Source organism: Typopeltis vanoorti, chromosome 4, assembly GCF_054136105.1.
Source record: "Typopeltis vanoorti isolate ZY-2024b chromosome 4, IOZ_Tvanoo_1.0, whole genome shotgun sequence".
Classification (NCBI taxonomy): domain Eukaryota; kingdom Metazoa; phylum Arthropoda; class Arachnida; order Uropygi; family Thelyphonidae; genus Typopeltis; species Typopeltis vanoorti.
In genome coordinates, this window is record NC_143552.1 from 69472128 (window position 1) to 69495049 (window position 22922).

General features: G+C 36.0%; 1 protein-coding gene across 1 annotated transcript in view; it reads left to right on the forward strand.

Annotated features, from left to right (window-relative positions):
- LOC150107392 (ethanolaminephosphotransferase 1-like) overlaps positions 1–22922 on the forward strand; it is a 182192-nt gene that overhangs the window by 78701 nt on the left and 80569 nt on the right. The window contains exon 5 of the mRNA XM_090391860.1: positions 13388–13499. Within this exon, the coding sequence (XP_090247986.1) occupies positions 13388–13499 (112 nt within the window). The remainder of the gene's footprint in view (positions 1–13387; positions 13500–22922) is intronic.

Sequence of the window (22922 nt, forward strand, 5' to 3'; positions counted from 1 at the left end):
TAGGGGGGGGGGGTTCATCTACGAGTCATTGCTCTCTTCTGGACAGAGTTGAGGATTTCTAAGGAAGTATTAGGTGCATTACTCCAAACACGAGCAGTGTTCTAAGTATGGGCAGATTTGGGATTTGTATATAGTTGGGTTGGTTGGGTGTAAAATAGCATCTTCAACAAAAAAAATGTCTAGTTTTTTTGGTATGCTAAGGAAGCTTGACGTGATGTGTTTATGCCAGGAGAGATTGGAAGTAAATGTTAGTCCAGGCAGAGATATCTGATCTTGTCTGGTGATTTGTGTATTACTTTGGGTAAAGGTAAGTTAGCTGAGATCTCTTTTGTGAGAGAGAGAAAAAAAGCAATACTGTGTTTTGGTAGTATTGAATGTAATGATTGTCCTTGTCCCATTGAAGGATAGTATGTAGATCATTGTGTAAGTCACTAGTTGTAGATGATCTTGTAGCCTGAGATATCAGAGTACTGCATGGTTTGTCAAATGAGTAGGATGAATGGAGGGTACTATCAAAGCTGTGGATAGGATTTCAGTCATGATTGAGAGCAGGTCATTTATGTACAGGAGAAAAAGTGTAGGTAATCGAACAGAGCCTCGAGGAGCCATCTGCCATAACTCGCAGGAAATTCTGGCTACCCAATTACAGAAGGTAACAGTTTCAGAATGTCAGAATTCATACTGGTGGTCAGTGATTAATTGGTGGGTTCCTAAGTAGTGGAGAAGTTGGCTATTGAAGACTTTCTCCATTATTTTGGAGAGGACAGAGGTGATGGCTTCCTTTTTCAACACCACTGGCTAAGCTGGTTGGTGGTGTGGACATTGAGATTGCCTAGGAAGATGACCTCGCTATTTGAATAGCTGGATTGCGGTGGTATTTTCATGGAAAGGAATGTGAAGAGACCCGAGTGGTTATCGGTGTTTGGAAACTGGTAAATGGGACAAGGAAACTTTTGAGACAGAGAAAGTCTAATGCAAGGGATTCTAAATTAGCCATTCTCTAGCTGGCTATGTCAGATCTCACAAAGGCACAGAAGATACTCTTGGACATGACATTCATACAAAGAAAACCCAGCCTCCATGCCACTGCTTGGACTCCCTCTCTAGGCATGACCAGGCAGACTGTGTGCCAGTTGACCGGAAAGCCTCCTGACTCATTACTGACAGGTTCAAGCCTGTGCAATAACTGGTGGTTGGCCTGCGACACCACCATTTTATGTGCCCTTGAAATTGAGGAATTATTGGTCTCCAAGTATGTTTGGCATGACCTGGAGGCATATCATGAACACTGAATGGAGAAGGGAGAGGAATAGAAACTGGAATCCCTGCTCTGGAAACCAAACATGATATTTTCTGCTTCAGATCTCCATTAAGCCAGGTAGTGGTATTTCACCATACAATGAAGGACATCTACCAATCTAGTTGGCATTTCATCCGACTAGGAAGGTATCCATCCCCCTTTGTAGCAGGAATACTTGCTAGTTTTGCCAGAGCCCCTTTTGTGGAAATAGGCCACACCACAGGAAGATAAGAACAGTGGCCCAATTACACAACCCTGAGATACCTGACTGGTCATCTCCTTCTCTTAGATTAGCACCTCATACATCATTTTTTGATGTCAACTCTTCTATTTACATCACAAGCGTATTTTGCATATCCATCCACCCATATCTTTGAGTTTGTAAAATTTCCCATGTGGAATCCTATTGAAAGACTTGGCAAAATCTAGAAATATCTTGGTATATCCATTTCTTTATCCAACTTTATTTTCACTCTGTTAATTGCAGAATGTTAGCAGATTGCTTAAGCAAGACTTATGCACAAACAACAGTGCCATGTTGTTTTCTTTAGTGAATCATGGGTTCATATCACTTCAAGAATGTGATGAATCTTTATAAGAGCTTTTTTTTATTGAAGGTGAGTTAGTCAGTCTCATATGGAGGTTGCAGAGTTTTTCTGTGGAAACTTTCTGCAAAACCTACCAATTAGTATATTATGTCTCTTAATTGCATAAACACGTGATAAACGAGCACAATACACTGGTCTCGTGCCTTAGTTGCTGTGGCCATAACTCCAAATAGCCAGTAGCTCTAAATTTAGAGAATCAACGTGCTATCAACCAACTTTTGGATGCATTCCCTTACCAGCTTCTGTTCAAACTTCACACTCATCAGATCAGACATGGTCTGATCTGATGAGTGTGAAGGGGAATTGTTAATTCTCTTGTATGTTTCTTCAGCATCCATCATACTGATATCCCATCCAATCTTACTGCTGTTTTCAGATCAAGTTCTTGCAAAGCTTCAATACATCTAATTCATCCACATTTGTTTTTTCATTAGCTTCCCCCCCCCCCCCCACTTCTCCCTCAGTATCCACAAAGTTAACAGGACACTGCTCGGAATAGTATGTTTTGCTAACTAAAGATTACTCAACATCTTGGCTATTGCTGTCTTCTGACTTTCCTACCACCTGTATTCTCTAAGGTTATTCCTTCATGGTCATCCTTCCTTTTACTTGCCACACAGTGAAAAAAAATTTGCCAGATTTTCCTTTGCCTGTTCAGCTAACTTCCTCACATAGTCTGATTTTGCTGTCATCACTTCTCTGGTCTCCTTCTTATATTGTTCCCAGGCATGGTCAGCACTGTTTTCCTAGTACTGGATCCACAATGCTTTATTCATCCACTTAACTCCCATGCAATTTATTCTGCTACTCTTTTTTCAGATACCCATTGATTACTTTGATTGCAGTATTGATTCCTGTATCATGCATTTCTCTAGTCGGGACATTGTTTCGAGTCTTACCAGCTTTCATAGCTTAAAGCAGTACTTAATCACCTCCTTGTAGTTCCTTATATACTCCTTATTAATAAAGTTATCATATGATTTGTCATTTCTCAAGTCACTACTGCATGATTACTTGCCATGAGTCATAACAGTTGCCACAGCGATCAAACTAAAATGTTTCCAACTTTCTGCCTTAAAGGATCCCACCTGGGGCCAGGCCTAAAAATAATATAATTTAATATTGAAGGTTTCTCCAGTGTCAAGCAAGATCTCATTTTAAATATTTGCAGAAATAATGACTGCGATGTGCTCTGCCTGCAAGAAACTCAGAGGAGAAGGTGCCGCCAGACCTTACATCCATGTCATGCAACTCATCAAAGAGATTCCTCATGATAATTATGGCAGTGCAATATTTACTAAAGAAAACTGAATTCCATCATCCATTGACTCAACGAACAACATAAACATTGAGATTATTACAATCGCATTTAAAATATCTCAATCATCTCAATTTATAAACTGCCAGAAGAAGCTTTCTCCTTCCCTAAGATCCTCCTAAGTAATAATGCATACATGACTAATGTTGTATTAGGTGACTTTAACAGTCATAGTATTATGAAGATGATTATAAACCTGATACATAATTCAAAACTCCCTGCATCTTTCAATAGTGGCAGATGGAAGCAAGGCTATAATCCTGACTTCATATGTGTTAGCACAAAAATATCCAACACTTGTGTTAAAAAGGTTTTAAATCCCATTCCACATACTCAATACAGACCTATAATGCTTCAATTCTTCCCAGCCATTATGCCTAACACAATCCCTTACAGATGATTTAATTTCAAAAAGCTAATTGGAAGGGTTTGGAAGATCTTGACCGCTCCATAGGGCCAGTCCCTCCAAACCCTCAAGAGTATCGTCAGTTCATAAAAATACTGAGGAAAATCTACACCAAACACATCCCCAAGGATGCCGCACAAATCAGGCCTTCCCAAAGATATACAAGCCCAGTATGCTAATTACTTACAACTTTATAACACCAATCCCTTCTCAGAGGAGACTATTCATGCAGAAGAAAAATTATGCTCTGAGATGGCAGAGGAAAGGCCTTCCTTATGGAAAAAAGAAATAGAAACTCTTGACATGACTCATAGTAGCAGAATGGTATGGAACTTTATCAACAGAATTAGAAAGGATTTCACTAAGCCAAATGAGCATCCACAGGTAACAGCTAATCAAATTGCTCACCAGCTGATGCTGAATGGAAAATTCCCTAAAAGCACCCAAAAATAAGATATTTAGAACCCCAAGTGAGGAACAAAATGCAATTAACTCAGATTTCATGATCACTGAACTCAACACTGCAATAATCGTATTAAAAGCTAGAAAATCTGCAGGCCTTGATGATATCTGTAATGAACAAATTCATTACAGAATTTGCTCATCGGCATTTCACGCAAGTCCTGTTATGTTGATGACACTGTAATTGCCATTCAACACAAAAATATGAGTCAGGCAGAAGAGGTACTTATAAAAGATCTGAAAACAATAGGTGAATATTACAAAAAATTGAGGCTCCAGTTCAACCGAGACAAAACAGAAGTATCAAGCTTTCACCTTAATAATCATATGGTAGGTGTCACTTTGCATATCTGCTTTGAAGGATGCTTACTACGACATAATAAGTTTCCAAAGTATTTGGGCGTGACCTTGGACCGCATGCTCTCTTATAAGCAATGCCTAACAAATGTTGCTGCTAAGTTAAGAACCCCTTAACAATATAATACAAAAACTATTAGGCACGACTTGGGGAGCAACAGCCGATAATATCTACAGATTACAGCTCTCGGTCTAGTTTTCTCTGTTGCTGAATATTGCTCACCAGTGTGGCTAAATAGCACACATATTAAACTTGTTGATAACCAACTAAATAATACAATGAGACCGATTTCTGGCACAATCAAATCAACCCACACACTGGCTCTCGGCTCTTAGAAACATTGTTCCACCAAGTCTATGCAGGGCCAAAGCTCTCTTACAGGAGTATAAGAAAATCTTGGAGAACACAGCCCTGCCAATACAATTAGATCTCCCAGATTTAAGTATACAATGACTGAGACATCCACCACTACAGTTAGCCCAACAATTATAACAATCTAACTTTTACCTGAAGGCAGAAGTGGCAAGAACAGTGGGAGAGCGAGGCAGATAATATTACAAAATTTTTTCTCAACAAATTACAAGAAAGTTTTAATGCTTGCTCTAACCTTCCACAAAAATTCTGGACTCAGCTTAATAGAATACGAACTGGTCATGGTGTATGTGTGGATATGCTTTTTAAATGGGGTAAACGGCCATCCCCACATTGTGATTGTAGAGCGCAAAGACAAGCTGTGGACCATATTGTGACCCAGTGTTATCTTAGAGCATATTCAGGAGACAAATCAGAACTTTTTAAGTCCTACTTCTGAAGCTATGAACTATTTGACTAATATGGATATAACCTTTCAATTTTATTGTTTTTTAAAATGACTTAACTTTATTTGCTTTTAAAATGACAGTGTATTGTACTGCATGTTTTGTTATTTATGCCATATGAATAAATAAGCATTTTGGATCTGGGACTAAAGAGTGGTTATTAAACCTATACAACACTTGCCTCAGAACTCTAAGGATACCAATATATGGAGGCATGCTAAAGTGGTGGCCCTTCTGTAACCAGGAAAAATTCCAACCAAAGCAAAAAATTATAGACCTATATCACTACTCAGCCACCTCAAAACTCTATGAACGATTAATTTTTAATAGGCTATAACCCCTAATCGAACCTCATCTTATTGCTGGGCAGGCTGGTTTTAGACTAGGCACATCCTGTACATCACAAATTCTGAACCTCACTCAATATATAGAAAATGGTTATGAGCAAAAACTAGCTACAGGAGCAGTCTTTGTAGAGCTAACTGCAGCATACAATACCATAAACCATCTCACACTCAGAAATAAAATATATGGAATAACTAGACTATTGCCTTGTCCTCCTGATCCAGTTACTCTTGGAAAACAGATGCTTTTTTGTGGACCTGGAAGGGGGGGGGGTAGGAAGAGCCATTGGCATTCCCAAAAAAATGGCCTCCCCAGAAAAGTGTGTTATCACCATTACTTTTTGACATCTGCATCAATGATCTCCACATCTTTCCAGGAACTAGAAATTTCATCTGTGCTGATGACCTATCCATAGCTACTCAATCAAATAATTTCAAGTCCATAGGAACTACTCTATCACTTGCCTATATCTGACATATTATAGCAATAATCAGTTAAAACCAATCCCCTTGAAAACCCAGACTGGCCTTTTCCACCTTATAACAATAAGGAAGCCAATAAGAAGCTTCAGATTTCTTGGCAAGGCTCTTATATAGAACATTCCTGGAACCTGGTCTACCTTGGTGTGACTCTTGATCACATTCTTTCATATAAAACACACATAGAAAAATCAAAGGCACAAATTAATGCAAGAAACAATATACTAAAAAAGCTTGCTTCCTCCAAATGGGATGTAGACAGATCTTCTGCCTTGGCTCTTTGCTATTCTTCTGCTGAATATGCATGTCCTGTATGGGTCAGATCCTGCCATGTTGAAAAACTTGACCCAGTATTGAATGAAAGCTGCCGTATAATTACAGCCTGAAACCAATGGCATTAAGAGACCTGTATACTTTGGCTGGAATTGCACCCTCTCCCCCTTCAACTCAAAGATCTGCATTCTCAGCTGAAGAAAGAACAGACAAATGAATGATGAGCACCACCCACTATAGAGTATCCCAAAGACTATGATTCTGACATAGCTCTCTAGCAACCATTGAACCACCTAAAAACCCTCTGGAGACAAGACTTTAACAATGGTTTGCACTATACCCTGAGAATAATACGGGTATTCCAACAGCCAAACATCTTCCATGTGGTGTCGACTTGGAATACTTTGAAAGGCCTCAACAGACTATGAACAATAGGACGCTGCAAACAAAACCTCATCAAATGGGACTACCTCAGCGGACCAGATAATTGTGAGTGTGGGGCAACACAGTCCATGGAACACCTTCTTTCTTGCCTCCTTCAATCTCCTTGCACAGAATAGGAACTTATATCCTGCACAGAAAAAGAAGTTGATTGCACAAGATACTGGAGGAACATCTGACCATATTTATTGTATATAACTTATATATAGTTTCTTTTTCCTTCATATTTTACCTATTATTTTCTGTATAATTTACCTGTTAAATTTAAGCTGTTCTCATTTGTAATGTATCCTAATTTGTTGTAAATAATATTGTACCAATTACTTACTACTGTACCACTTGTTGTTTTTTTTTTTTTGATACGAAATAAATAACAGTTGCCTGATTATAGAGATTCTCAGATGGTGTTAGTAGATAATTTTACCACATATGAAGGAAGAGACTTAAGTCTCTTCCTTTATATGTGGTAAAATTATCTAAATATCTCTATAAAATCTCTTTACTCTGTCTTGCATGCTTTCCCCTCCATCTAATTCATTATCCCCATAGCTGATCAGTTACTCATAATGATAGTCCTCTTTAGATGACCTAGGTCTGTAGCAGTGTCCAGCTATATATTTTGTCCTATTGACATCTAGTTTAAAAATTTTGCAAGCTTTTAATTCTGGCATCACCTTCTCCTTTTTACTTTTTTATAGTCATCACTCAATTTTTAATTCATAATTATGGTCTTTGTAATTCAATTTTTCCACATTTTTTTATGTGACTCTCCCACAAAACCTATAGTATATTATTACTGTAATCCAGAAATCCTTCTTTAGAGACCAAAGGAACTTTCAAACCTCAAGTAAGCATTGCAGTAGTCTCATACCAGGCAATGCAATTCATCTCTTACTTAAAACAAAAAGTTTCAAAAAGTTAGTTTGGTTAGAATAATAAGTGTAATATATAATATTTTGATACACCATACAGTTTGCAAGTCCATACAAAGAGCATTTCTCAGAAGAATAGACTTTGTAATCACACAGGTGTGAACATGGTGCATTGTTGTTAGAGTACAAGCTCTTGTATCATTACTACCCCCCCCCTCTGTATTCGGTGCATTTGGGTATTTTCTCCTCTTGCTGCCTCTACATTCCATGCCATACGTGAGATTGCAGTAACCTATGTTGCTTCCACTTCGATAAAAGTTCATATTTTTGCTATTTCAGATGTGTAGCTAATGTCAACAGCTAAAATTTTGTATGGAAAAGTACTGCTTGACTTATTCTGTAATTAGGTGATAGATAGCTTTCACTGCTTGGTGTGAAACCACCATCCTGCATATTAAAGGTCTGAAGTGGCTTAAAGTTCCAAATTAGGTCTTTATTAGTACTGTAGCCCACCTACAGTACTGATGTACTCTAGGTTAATGACCTTTCTTGGGGTGCATTTCATATACAACATTAGAAATTTGAGGTTTCTATGCATCTGTTTACTTGTTCATTATTAATCTTTCATTTCTTTACAGTGTGTGTGTGTGTGTGTGTGTGTGTGTGTGTGTGTGTGTGTGTGTGTGTGTGTGTGTGTGGATTCGTGCGCTAAACAACAATCACAAGATGTGAATGACTCGCTACTACACTGCCCTGAAATGCATGTTATGCATGTCAGTGTGGGCTACACGTGTAGCTGTCACTGACTATTGGAGCATACCTCAACTTGTAAGTCAGTCCTTTCCTTTAACTGTTAAGTAATGAAACTACTCTTTATGTACACATTATCCTTCTTAGTAGTCTATTTCCTTCAGGAAATGCAGATTTCCTGAAGGAAAAGATCAGAGCTAGTCAAGAAATTAATCCTTTTCAGGAAATCCGCATTCACCTTTCTCAAGTTTCGTGTGGATTTTTTTTTCTCAACACTCCTAACTTGTTTAAATTGATTATATCACTTCTTGATGCATTTTTCTTCAGGTCACTGCCTGATATTTTCATGCATATATATCTTTGACACAAATTTTATGTGCCATTAAATACTAAACTTTTAAACTGTCATCATGATATCTATTTATAATGGGATGGATGGATGCACATGTGCAAAACTGAGTAGGTGAACTGCTGTCTTATGTGCCTATTTTTGGAAATACATTGTGTGTGTGCAGTGTGTTCAGGCTGATTTCTGTTATCTCTCATTCTGCTGATTTCTGTTATCTTTTATCCATCAACTTGTACTCATTCAGGCCCTTGTCCCTCTGTCAGTTGTTTCTAGTCTCTCTCTCCCCATTTGTTTTAAATCCACAGCTGCACCTCTAGATATGCAAAACATGCTAACAGGTATTTATTACTGATTGCCAGGCTTGCTTCTTCCTAATAAAAACCTTATGCTTTTGCCCTCATATTTTTATTCTAAAATATGGAATAGTGATCCTCACAAGTTGCCAGTGTGTAAAATTAAACTGATCAGAAAAATTTACTATCTTGTTGTTTATGTGATTCGCTGAGTAGATTTGCTTGAATAATAAATAACCAGGTTTTTAACTCATTTACATTATTTTATTTATATTTTTTTGTGATGACTTCACACATAAGAATTCACAAGACCTATAACACTACAGTGCCATATGTGACAAGTCATTAAAGAGAAAAATGTAGCCTGTTGATATGTTTCTTAAAGAGTGTGAGGTTGTACTCAGTAAGAAAAACAGTATGGGGAGATTGTTCCAAAGAAATACAGGTGGATGAAATGAAGGAAGCTAATAAGTTAGTTCAGTGTATGTATGGGTGTTGGTCAGTGGCTGCACTAGTTCTTACATGGTAAGAAGAAAGTAGAGGAATGATAGCAGCCAGTTCACAGGAGCAATGACCATGAAAGTACCTGTAGAAGAAGCACAGTGCAGAAACAGAGCACCTATGATTAAGTGAGGGCAGAGTAGTCTATTAAGTGGATTTATACTCTTCTGAATATCAAAAATTCTTAGGAAGGTCTTGGGTACTCCAGAGTTGGTCAGATCTGAGACCTGTAAAGTATTAAGAGTTGAAAGGAAGAAAAGTCATGTTTAGAACAGAAAAGAACACCAAAGCCTTTTTTTAGAGACTAAGGAGTCTGTGTAATTAATGTTTGTGTTGGGATAAACTGGATGTGACAATCAACTCAAGAAGAGAAAATTGATCTTGAAATAAAACTGGAACATTATCAAAACTGAGAGGGGATGAGGTAGGATTTTTCTTGTGGGTAATAAAGCAGGCTTTATTTATTTATTTATTTATTTGCATTGAAATTTGCTAACTTGTCTTCATCCCATTTGAGGATGTTGAGGAGGTCAGTGTTATGAAGTCACTAGTTATGAAAGATTGCAAGGCATCTAACATTACCTTACTCCAGGGTTTATTGAATGAGGAAGAGGGATGAAGTACTGTCATCGGCAAAGCTGTGAATTGGATTTGAAATCGGAGAAAGGAGGAAGAATGTGAGTGAGAGCTCAGAACCCTGAGGCACTCCTGCTTTCATGATGGGAAATCTGATGAGAGAAAACTAACCATCCTATCACAGAGTAGAAGGGAGGCCATAAGATGGCAGCTTGTTCAGGAGGGCTCAGTGCTGGACATCAAGAGCAATAGCATGAGTTTTTTCAAACCTTTCTTTGGCCTGTGTCCAAAGGTGGGTGAGATTAACTAGGAGGTCGGCTGTAGAATGAGAATGGCAGAATCCAGCTGTAATTAACTGTTGTGTCCAGGTAATGAAGATGGATTGCTTCATGGCGAGCATTAACTGTTGTCTCCAGGTGACAAAGCTGGTTGTTGATAACCTTCTCCATCACTTTTAAAAGTACTGCGGTGAGAACGATGGATCAATAGTTAGATAGCTGACTTTTGTGTCTCTTTTTGGGTACAGGCTAGATATTGAGTTGTTGAGTAGGTGCCAGTAGAATATGATAGTTTATATAGGCAATACAGGATGGATGTCAGTTCTGGAGTACAAGTCTTGAGTGGAACTAGAGGAACCAGGACCAGGAGCCTTACTAGTATCAAGATTAATAAGGATTTTTCTAATGGTCCTTTTGCAGAAGTTCAGAGTTTGGCATGCAGTGGGCAGTTTGTGGAAGTACAGGAGGTGATTTGCTTTGGTTGTCCAGTCAGGAGTTATATACTAGATGTATTTCCTCAACATGTTTCACTGTCTATATGGCTGGACAGCATCTTCAGGAGGTTACTTAACATAAGTAAAAAAGCAACCAAAAAATAAATTTTCCAACAGCCACTAATATCTATAAATTGAAAAAATTGGAATGACAGTTTAATCACGAGTATCATTTGGCATGTTATGTGTAGTCTTGACGTTGTGTAAACTCTATATGTGATTGCTGGCATAAGAGAGATCTTGAATGTTGCACATATTAATTAATGACTTCCAAATGTTGTGAAGGATCATTCTTTCACAACATTGGTGACTTCTTGAACAACCTGTTGAAGTAATTCTAAGTAGGGTATGAAGGATGCTTGCTAATTTGCCATGTAATGTTTTGAGGATGTGTGCTATAAGTCCACTTTTTTGACCTACATTAGACATACTAAAAACAAAATGGAAATTTGTCTTTCAGAGAAAATAGAAAGCTTCATAACATGTTTTATTATACAATGAAACTTGTGTAGAATTCATGACTAAACACGTAATAAGTTTTAATAAGTAAATATTTCATCCTAAGTATCTTAGGACATCGTCAGTACAGTCAATTCAAACAATACTAGGAATAACATACAGTTAGGGTGCATGATTACAATGGAATCCCAATATGCGTGCAGTAGTGTTTCATTTAATTCTAGCTATTAAATTAAAATATAATTGAAGAGGAAGAAAATACATTAAAATAAGATAACATATATTTAAAAAAAAAAAATAAATAAATTTACTACTAGTTTTCCATGTCACAATTTTCTATGACAATTTCCCATACTTTAGGAATAGCAAGAATGTCATTATGGTTTAGATTTGGTCTGTGAAGTAGATCTTCAGCACTTTCTTTATATAAACGTTCATGTTTATATAAAGATTTATGTGGAAGTTTGGTCTTTTCCTAATGGATTGTATGGTTTGGGTTTTCAACTCAGTGTTGAGCGGGGCCAGATTTCTGTGGTTTGATAAGACGGATATGGGCTTGATCCGAAATGTGTTTATGAACAGATCTACCTGTCTGTCCATAGTAAGACAATTACAGGAGCATGGAACCTCGTACATGCCAGGCGGTATCAGAGGTGAGAGTTTGTCTTTAGGAGAAGGTAACAAGTTATAGATCTGGTTGATGGGTTTGTAGGTAGTAGCAAGTTTGCATTTCTTCATAATTTTTGAAAAACGTTCGGAGATGCCTTTGACATAAGGAGGTATGCTAGAATTAAATTAAACTAGAATTAAATTAAACGCTACTGTACGCATATTGGGATTCCATTGTAATCATGTGCCCTAACTGTATGTTATTCCTAGTATTGTTTGAATTGACTGTACTGACGATGTCCTAAGATACTTAGGATGAAATATTTACTTATTAAAACTTATTACTGTGGTTATTACGTGTGTTTGTTTATTCGTAACATGTTGATTGGTTTCAAAGCTGTTCTGATGTTGACTGCCTTTAATGTTTGTATGTGCTCAAAAATCACACTAAATAGATATCAAGGAATGATCCTTCACAATATTTGGAAGTCGTTAATTAATATGTGTAAAATTCAAGACCTCTCCCATGCCAGCAATCATATACAGAGTTAACACAATAATGTAAAGACTGCATGTAAAATGCCTAGTTGATGCTCATGATTAAAACTATCATTCCAGTCTTTTCAATTTGTAGATGTTAGGTTGGAAAAAGTTTTTTGCTTATGTTAAGCAAACTCCTGAAAATACTATTAGCCATATAGACAGTGAAGCATGATAAGGAAATACATCTAGTATAAAGAAAATAAAATACAAACAGGTTACCCAAATATACAAGATCAAAGGCTGCAGAAATACATGATTGTCAAAAATTAAACTAATGAATAATATATATGAGCCAGTCTGAAAGCTTCTCGGCCTAATAATGAAAGAACGAATTTATAATTTCAAAATTATTTTTATTTTTCAACATAATCTCCCTTAAGACTAATACATTTATTCCAGCGATGCTCTAGTGCCATTATTTATTGAAAGTTTTTCCTCTTGGTTATACTATAAATTAAAGATGCCAAGAAATTATATTCTTGGTTTAATCCTTTATCCAATTGTAAGCAAATAAGCTCCTATATATGAGTTGCCCAGTTATGAAGTTACTTCTTGCACAAACTTTGTTTGCTTACACTTGGATAAAGGATTAAACCAAGAATATAATTTCTTGGCATCTTTAACTTATGGTTATTTATTATTTTACAGTAGTAAAAGTATTAGGTACTGAATGTGTTAAGTGATCCTTCAGCAGAAGGATTCAGTACACATTAGCACTCTGTATGTATAATTTCAATACTATCATTTTATTTAGAAATACCATATGATTTCTGTTTTGGTACTTAGTTCTATTACACCTGCCTTTATATACTACATTTCAGCAGAATTTTGATGAAATCATTTTTGTTATTTCAGGTCTTGCTGTTTACTTATTTATTGACATACTTTTATTCTTACAAAGTATGGAAATTTGCTGTACCAATATTAAATATAGGAACTGGAGAGGTGATTGAATTGTTAATATATGGTAAGTTGATAGCTACTTAATATAATTAGATTCGTGTGATTGAAGTAATATGGAAGCAAGTAGAATGAATGAATATGATTGTTAGTTGGAATGAATAATTTCAAAGAAGAATGTATGTTAAGAGAACAGATATGAAAGAATTGTTGAGTGAAGCAAAGGAGTAAGGATTGCATTCGTTTGGAACAGCATGACTGCTATGATTGCAAATGATGAATTAAAAAAAATTATGGGCTATATGTATGGGATGACTGATAGGCAAAAGAATTTGCACTTTCAAGATGTGTTGGACTTTGTTTTCGTGCTGGTGCTTGGCGAGATTGTTATTCAATGAAAGAGTAGATTTGAATTGTTAGGGAAACTGGATATGTGGATAGTTACATTAAAGCATAGATGTATGCATTAAATTAAGTGCTGGAAATTGTGAGTTTAATATAAGAGAGAGAGATATACTAATACCAGAAGTATCAGGAATAAAAGCAAGGAATTGTGATTGATTTAGGGATGATAGACAAAAAGTGTTGGAGGAGAATTATTAATGATTACAAAGGAATTAGATCTAAGAGAAATACAAATTTTTAATGATGGTTATGGTAGTGAGTAATACTAGAAATGACTGAGACTGTTTGGTGTGAGATAGAGGTTAACAGTACAAAAATATACACTTGAGTGCTGCTTCAGACTAGAATCATCTGAAAAGGACTGTGAACCACAGAAAAAATAAATCTTATAGATTACAGGGACTACCATTATGGGTGATTATCTTATGGGTATTCAGACTGGAGGGCAGAGAAAGCATACAAAATAAGAGAAAATAAATTTATAGAATCACTCTAGGAATAACTCTTAAGCAGCATGTGATGGGACTCACCATGCAAAACATTTGATCTAGTAACCACATCTGAGAATCAGTTGTAAGTGAATTGACCATTATTCCTAAAAATTGGTAAGCGATCCTGCTATTTTGACTTGTGGTGACAATATATGTAAGCGCTTCGACTAATTATTATAACTTGAGAAGGCAAGCTAGGGCATTGTCTTGGCATGAAAAACGGCATATAGCAAGAACTGCATATAAACAGAATATTGCGAGAAGAGTGCGATTTTGGAGCATTATAGAGAGCAGGTGAGCAATGGCATTGGTGGGAAAGATGAAATCAGATTATGAAAGAATTTAGCTAAGCAAGCTAAATCAAATCCAAGAGGATTATCGCTGTTTTACTTACTACAAGCAAGTAAAAGATTCTGCAAAATGATCGTGGAAAGAATAACCTCACTGAATGCACATGTAGAAAAAGTGTGTAAGAAATAGTGAGTTTTATATATATTCTGAGCAGATCAGTTAGATTCCTGGATGCCAGGGAGGAAGTGGATGAAAGAATAGACAGATGAGTTAGAAGCATTACAACTATTACAAGAGCTTAACTCAAATACAACAGTTGGACTGAATGTATCAGATTGGGTACTGAATGAATGTGCAAAAGAGTTAGCAATGCTCTTGATCTTGTGATTCCTTTTGAATCTCAGCACATGCATGATCTTTAGCAAGTGGAAGGGGAGCAAAATAATTCTGTTTTTACAAGAGTGGAACTAAAATTGATTCCCCAAATTATAGACCAATTAGTATTTCTGTTGTGATTATGAAGGTTGTTGAAAAGCCTAATCAGAAATTGCATCCAATTGTAAGTCAAGCCCTGGGATCCTTTGTAGAGAACAACTTGGTTTTGTTAAAGGCAAGTCTTGCTTTTGCTCTGCTGTTCATCTTCTATAGGGTGGCCCATAAGTCATGAAGCGATTTAAACATTTAATATCTTTTATTTATTTATTATTATTTTTTGTTATAATGAAATACAGATGATTTTATGTTAAATCTGGTGTCAGACAAGGACATTATCTCCTCTGTTCTGTATTATCTACATGGATGACGTTATGAAGGAAAGTGGTATTAAACCTGATATCAAAATTGGAGATGTTAATCTGAGCTCTTTACTTTATGCAGGTGATGTTATACTTCTAAATAAATGCAGTACAAGTCTGCAAGATTCCCTGACTAAATTGAATAACTGTTGTAATAGATTTGATATGAAGGTCAGCAATAACAAGACAATGAAAATAGACAGAAGAATTGTGAAAATATCAGTGCTTCTGCATTGATATTTCTCAATTGATATTGAGAGGCATGAATGGAGAACCTATAGAACAAGTAAAACATTTCAGCTACTTAGGCACAATTTTTATTGAAATGGTAAATTAAATATGGAAATAGACATCAGAATCAATAAAGCTGGTAGTAGGAAGTCAACTGAATAAATTTATATGGAATAAGAGAGAAATTGGTCAAAACACTAAATTAGCTGTATACATGACAGTGTTCAAACCAATTTTAATTTATGGATCTGAGAGCTGGATTAGAAATAAAGCACTTGACCAAAGACTAGAGATCACAGATATGAGAGTCCTGAGAAAGATTAGAGGCATGAGCAGATGGCATCAGTGACAATATCATATTAAAAACGAGGATATTAGGAAAGAACTTAACATTATTAGCATCCAGGAATGTGTTAGCAGAGCTATCTCAGGTGGTATGGTCACTTAAACAGAATTGGAGAGGATAGATTAGCAAAACAAGTGTTCTCTGCCAGGTTGGCAGGAAAAAGGCCCAGAGGAAGACCAAGATATAGGTGGATTGATACAGTAAAAAGTGCCTTAAAAAATAGAAATATAAGATCTGATAATGCTGGAGTCTTGACAGGTAACATTTGGAGGAAAATTGTAGCTAGGAAGTTAGTAATGATGTAAGTTTTTCATGTACTACTACTATCATATCCTGTACACCCCTTGAGGATTCATATCAGGAATTTGAATGATGATGAGATACAAAACCACATTACATAAATGCCTTCCATTTCTGACTTCATGAAGAAGGAGGCCCTTTCTACGACATGTTTCATGACAGCTATTAAATTTTTTGGCTGCATTGCCCTAATTTCTTCATGAATGTTCTCCTTCATCTGTTGGATTGTCTGATGCTTGTTCATATACACCTTTTCCTTCAGTTAAATAATTCCATAGAAAGAAAGAATTCAGGAGCCGTCAGATCTGGAGAATGTGATGGCCAATTAATTGCAGATCTTTGCGAAATTATTTGCTTGTCAAAAATATGCCTTAGGAGTTCCATTGAAATCACATGAGGGTCTGTCCTCTACCACAGGGCTTACAAAATTTTCAGTTGTCTGATATCACTTCCCAGTGACCATCACTGTAATATTACTGTCAGCATCTTGAAAAAATGCCTGATTTTTCCTGTGATGTTACACCCACTAAACTGTACACTTGATGTGGGGGGGGGTGCAATTCACACTAGTGAACAACCTTTGGATTCTCCAAACACCAAATCAAATTCTGCTTATTTATGAAACCAATGAGGTGAAAGTGAGCATCATGAGACATATTCAGATGGTGGATAAAGTCACTTTCTTCTCCAGCCACTTGTTGAAAGTGGAGTGCAAAATGTATATGCTGCTGATAACATCAGTTTTAATTCCTGTATAGGAAGAGGCGTAAATATTTAAGATGTGCTGCAGTGCTGTCCGAGACACACACCAGGCTAGTCTGAACTTCTTTGGGTCAACGTTCCTGGTTCTTCTTCAGTACTGTTCCATGCATGTTGAATGTTCCTTTCTTCTGGTTGAAAGGAATCTCCCAGATCGTTGCAAGTCACTTACAGAACCCTCTTGCTGGAAACACTCAATCATGTGATGAATCATTGTTTCTAAGGGAGCATTTCTGAAGTTAAAATGCAAGCGATATTATCTTGCGTTTAGGAAATCGAATGTTGATTTTCAGAATAAAATTGCACAATTTTGGTTCATTGTTCGTGGGTGGTGAACTTTTCCATGATTAATTTCCCAAATGTTCCTTAAAATTCCTGAAAAAAATAAAGTAAAAAAAACTGATAATCAAAAAAAGTTATTCACATTTTATAAACCCCTTCATGATTTATGGGCCCCTTTGTGTAATAGAATAACAGCAGAGATGGATAGGGAGAATGTATATACACACGATACTTCTGGATTTTGTCAAGGCATTTGACACTATTTCACATTGGAGGTTGTTACCCAAACTCAGATGGATTTTCAAAATAACTTTTAGACTAATAGGTGTCAGACGGCATTGCGTGGTAGTGCTGGGACTCTGAAGAGAAGGGTTATCGATGGTGTACCACAGGGTTCTGTACTTATGCCATTGTTGTTTAACGTGTATATTAATGATATTGAGACTGATCTTTAGTGTAATATCCAGTTATTTTCTGATGATGATAATTTAGGGAGAGTGATGAGAAATGTAGCTTATACAGAATGCCTGTAGGCTAATTTTGAACAGATTGGTTATATGGGCAGATAAAAATGAATGTTAGTTCAATGTTGCCACATATATTCATTTCAAACAGAGGACATTATAGGCAGAGTATTATATTAATGGGAGTTTGTTAGGTTAGCCAGTGAAGCTAGAGACTTCAAGATTATTGTTAGCGGTGGATTGAAGTTTACAGGCCATACTGCTAAGGTGGTCAACTTTTTTTTTTATTGAATAACAGTGCTGTTAAAGGAGACACTAACTTCTAGGAATAAAGATGTTATTCTCCCATTTACTAGGCTTTGATAAGACCACATCTGGATTTCTGCATGCAGATATGGTTACCTGGATTCGAAATAGATGGGAGGGGGTTGAAAAAAATTAGCAGTAAGTAACTAAAATGATAATTGGCCTGTGGAATTGGTCATATGAGGACAGATTGAGGGAATGTAGTCTTCAACGTTTCAGGAATAGAGAGAGATGAGCAGATATGCGATAGACACTTAAGTTAGTAAGTAAAGCTTATAGATTAGTGAGATTTTGCAGCTTATGAATAGTGGCAGAACTCTTGAGTGAGTCACCTGAAAGTTGGCTAATGGTGTTGTTAGGAAGCATGTTAGGTCCAGGTTCTTCTCATGGTGAGTATGTAAAATCTGCTATCTATTGATGCGAGTTCATTTCATTGAATATGTTTAAAGGGAGATACGATAAGCTGTTTAAGTATGAGCATCTACAAGTGCCTTCCCTTTCTGCATCCTTGGAGGAGCATTCAAAGTTGCTTTAAATTATGAAACACACGAAGCATAAAAATATAGTGTAGCATTAAATGAGCCATCAACAATAATCCAAATCTTCAGTTAAAAGAAGATTGAACTTAATTGCTTAAATTTATCACCAATGCTCATGTATTGGTGATAAATTTTCATTTTTCTGTTTATCCTTGAAGAATCATAGGAAACTGAACATGTTTGCCTGCTGTTTTAGGACTGAACAACAATTTGTTTTTTCATTATCTTTATCTTGCAAGTATCTCGGATTTGAATGTGACAGATGTCTCATTCTTCCTTATCTCACAGATGTTCATTTGGGTTGGAATCCAGTGAATGCATGCTATACCTTCATTTTTCTTCAACCATTCTCAATGTTCCTTTATCCAACAGTACTTGTGACTTAAATTAAGGGGATATTAAATCCCACATAGTTTTAAAACCGAATAAGAAACTCAAAGATTGAAATCAGAGAGTTTCTTGCCGAATATAGTAAACCATAAAGTATCGGCGACACTAGCGTTAGCAAATGCAAGTGATCCTAGTACATAGTACAATACCAGGGCAACTCGTTGCAAAGGTGGGGGAAGTTCAGATCGCTATTCTTAGGTATTTTCCATAATGTAAAAACACATTTCCTAATAAAACACAATACCTAAGAATAGCGATCTGAACTTCCCCCACCTTTGCAACGAGTTGCCCTGGTATTGTACTACGTACTAGGATCACTTGCATTTGCTAATGCTAGTGTCGCCGATACTTTATGGTTTACTATATTCGGCAAGAAACTCTCTGATTTCAATCTTTGAGTTTCTTATTCGGTTTTAAAACTATGTGGGATTTAATATCCCCTTAATTTAAGTAATGTTTTCATTGCCGAAATGAAGCTTATTAGCTCTTTATACTTAAGTACTTGTGACTTTTTTCAGGTGTCATCTACTTTTATAGTCGAGCTGTGGCAGAGAATAACTCGTTATATGTATTCCACTATACTCCTTTGCAAACCACTCTTGGATTGTACTGCCATTTGACTGATTGTGAAATGTATTTTAGATTGTATAACTCTTTTTTTAACCCTCTTAGGTCAGTCATCTGTCTTCAGCCATAGAATTGTCTTTAGTTGGATATACGAAGGTTGAATACCATTGGATTGAAAGTAATTGAAAGAAATCCAATGCTTTGGGAGAAACTATATAATCACTTTTATCTGTCACAACTTTACTTCTTATATATTGGATTTGTCCACCAATATATTGTCTGGAAAGTTCTGATAAACACCTATTTCTTTAGAGTATGAAGATAATTTTTAAAGTTCCCAGTTTTCTTGTGGAAGCTTCATTATCCTTAAATACAAAAAGTTCAGCTCTTACAGGTTTATAGTGCTTATCTTTAATATGGTTTCTGCATACTGTATCAGAAAGGAATCCAATCCTTTGGGAGAAACTATATGATCACTTTTATCTGTCACAACTTTACTTCATATAAAGGAAATTCATGTGTTAATTTTGGGATAACTCTGTTTCCCTCATAACATTCTTATCCACTTTTTTTTTACTTAAGAAATTCCTTAAAACTATTTTCTCTCCTAAAACTTCCAGCTCCTCTTGAACGTCGTCTCTCTCTGTTCTAATGAATGCAACAGCTGTTCTATTTTTCTCTCGTTCAGTAATTCAACTTCCTCTTTGGAAATTCAATGTTCATGCAAGCGCACTACTGCCTGACATGATAAGACATTGGGGTGAGGTGAAGGGTGCTTGTCAACAAGTCAGCAGTTCTTCAATGATGTGAAAACGTTGTTGGAAAGTTCAGTAATTTCTTCTCTCAAGGTTATGTTACAGGAATTAAAAAAACCACACTAGAGGTGAGCCTTTTTTTACAAATAAAAATATCTCAAATAGTTTTCGACTGGCTGTTAGTAACAAAGTAAGAAAATCAGATATATCTAAATAGCAAATATCCTACATTTCAAAGCTTCCAATATATTGTTGATATTCTTTCCACTCAGTAACTAATGTGATGGGATTGAAAGTAGTATTCTTCTGAGCTGTCATAATTTCCTGCTTTGTAGTTCAGTAGTTGTCTCACAACAGATTAATAAATTGTTCTTCATTCTTGTGTGTTTTCTATGCTAGATAATTTGTCATCCATGATGATTACTTATTTAATATCCCTCAGAGTAGTTTGGCAATGTATTTCATCATCCCTGGCAACTGAACTGCCAGGGATACCCGCCATATATTTCATCTTGTTAGCCTCCACTTCACACCTTATAGTCTCAAAGTCACTACTCTGAAATATTATTACTATTGTTGCTTACATTCTACTGGATTTAAATCATCTGATACCATTAGTAGTAGACTTCCCTCCTTATCTAAAAATACTAGACTTTTACAGATGATTCCAGTTACTACATCTGGTTCTCAGAATCAGGTTTCATTAATGCTAACATCTTAGTCTACAATGTATGTAAGGCAACAAACTCAATTCCTTTATTTTTGATGCTCCTGGCATTTGTGTATAGAAATGTCACCTCCTGGCTTTTTCATATACTTAAGCTGTAGTCTGCTTGACCCACTGTCTCTTTACAACTTTCTATTTCCCATTCCACAAACTCACTCAGTCCAAACCCAAAGCATACGGGGTCTACCTCTTCACCATATTCATAACCATGCTCATTGACATTCATTTCATAATCAAGTTTGCATATTTGCTTAAACTTACACATTCTTACCACTCTTCCCATGTTCATCTAGTTTCCCATACCCTTTGAATTAGGTCTTACCCCCAATAAATAATTTCTCCAGGCTTCTAATGCCAAATCCATTCAAGTACAGGCCATCTCTCTTTTACAAGTGTTTTCTACCATCATATTTCACTTCACATACACATACAAAATTAATGCCGATTTCTTCTATGTAGCCTGCACATCAAATCACTTGCTATCATAGCCTTTCTTAACTACTACTACTGTCATATCTCAATAATAAACTAACAATTTTTGCTCTTCTTTCTCACTTCTTCCAGCAATCCATTCCTTTCATATTCTGTCTCGTACTGTATTTACCATTGTCATTTATTCTTACTACCAATGCCATCTTTTTTGTTTCTTTATTTCCAATCCAGAAAATCTCATAGTAATGACATTTACCAAGTGGAAATTTAATGAATCACTGTACCATATTGCTTTCTTTTTTTTTTTTTCTTACATTCTAATTGACTTATTATTCACTGACATCTTACTAACTTCCTTGCTTTATTGCTGTGCTTATTTTTATTTTTTTATTCTGAGTTATTTTAGTGTCATCAATGCTCTGTTTATTCTATCAAATTTTCAGCTCCATTTTTGACTACTGTCTTAACTTAAATTAATAATGTCTACAAATATGTTAATAAATATGCCAAATACAATAAATCCAGTAAAAACTAAAATAATCTACTTAAAATACACACTAACACATTTATTTTTTTTAAATCTTATATAGCCTCCAATTAGTTTTCACTTGAGAAAGGATCTGGATTATTGTTTTACCAGTGGTTGATCCAAGAAGGAATAATAAAGATAACTGCCTCTCCTAATTATTCCAGGATAGTTACTGCTTGTTACTAACAGTTTTTGTGCTTTTGGAAGAAGTAGAAAAATATTGTTTTGTAATAAGTAGGATAAAATTATTAAATACAAAAGAGATTGAGGGAATGCAGTACATAAACTGTTAAATAATGATACATTAATATAATGCTGAAAACTTAATTCAGAGCATGTCATTCCAGATGTTGTAGTAAAAGTACTGTAGCAAACACTATCATAGCAAAATGGTGTGCTATAAATGAACTACAGAAAGTTCTGGCATAGGTCCCAAAACCAATGCTATTTTAAACTCACTATTGCCAATTTCAAAACATTCCTTATAGCAAATTAAATATCCTATCAATGTATGCACAATTCATGCCGTAACATTTTTGTTTGTTGAACAAAGACCATGTTTTTAAACTAATCGATTAAGCAAAACAGCAACATGTAAATATCTGTATTGCCGTGGCACTAAATGCAAAAAGAAGTCACCGTACATTCAGGAGTGGGGGGGGGGGCAGCTCTTCTGTAAGTAATTGAATAATGCTGTAAGAAGCTCTTTATAAAATTATTTCTCGTGTTATTCTTCTCCTCTGTTCTATTCACCCCCATCTTTACCTGGAACGTTGCATTGCATTGCATGCCTCCTGTCGCCTACTTCCAAATGAACCTTCGGGTCCTGAAGATATCTCAGTAGTTCTGCTCAAAAGATGTCTCCTAAATTGACACCTGTCC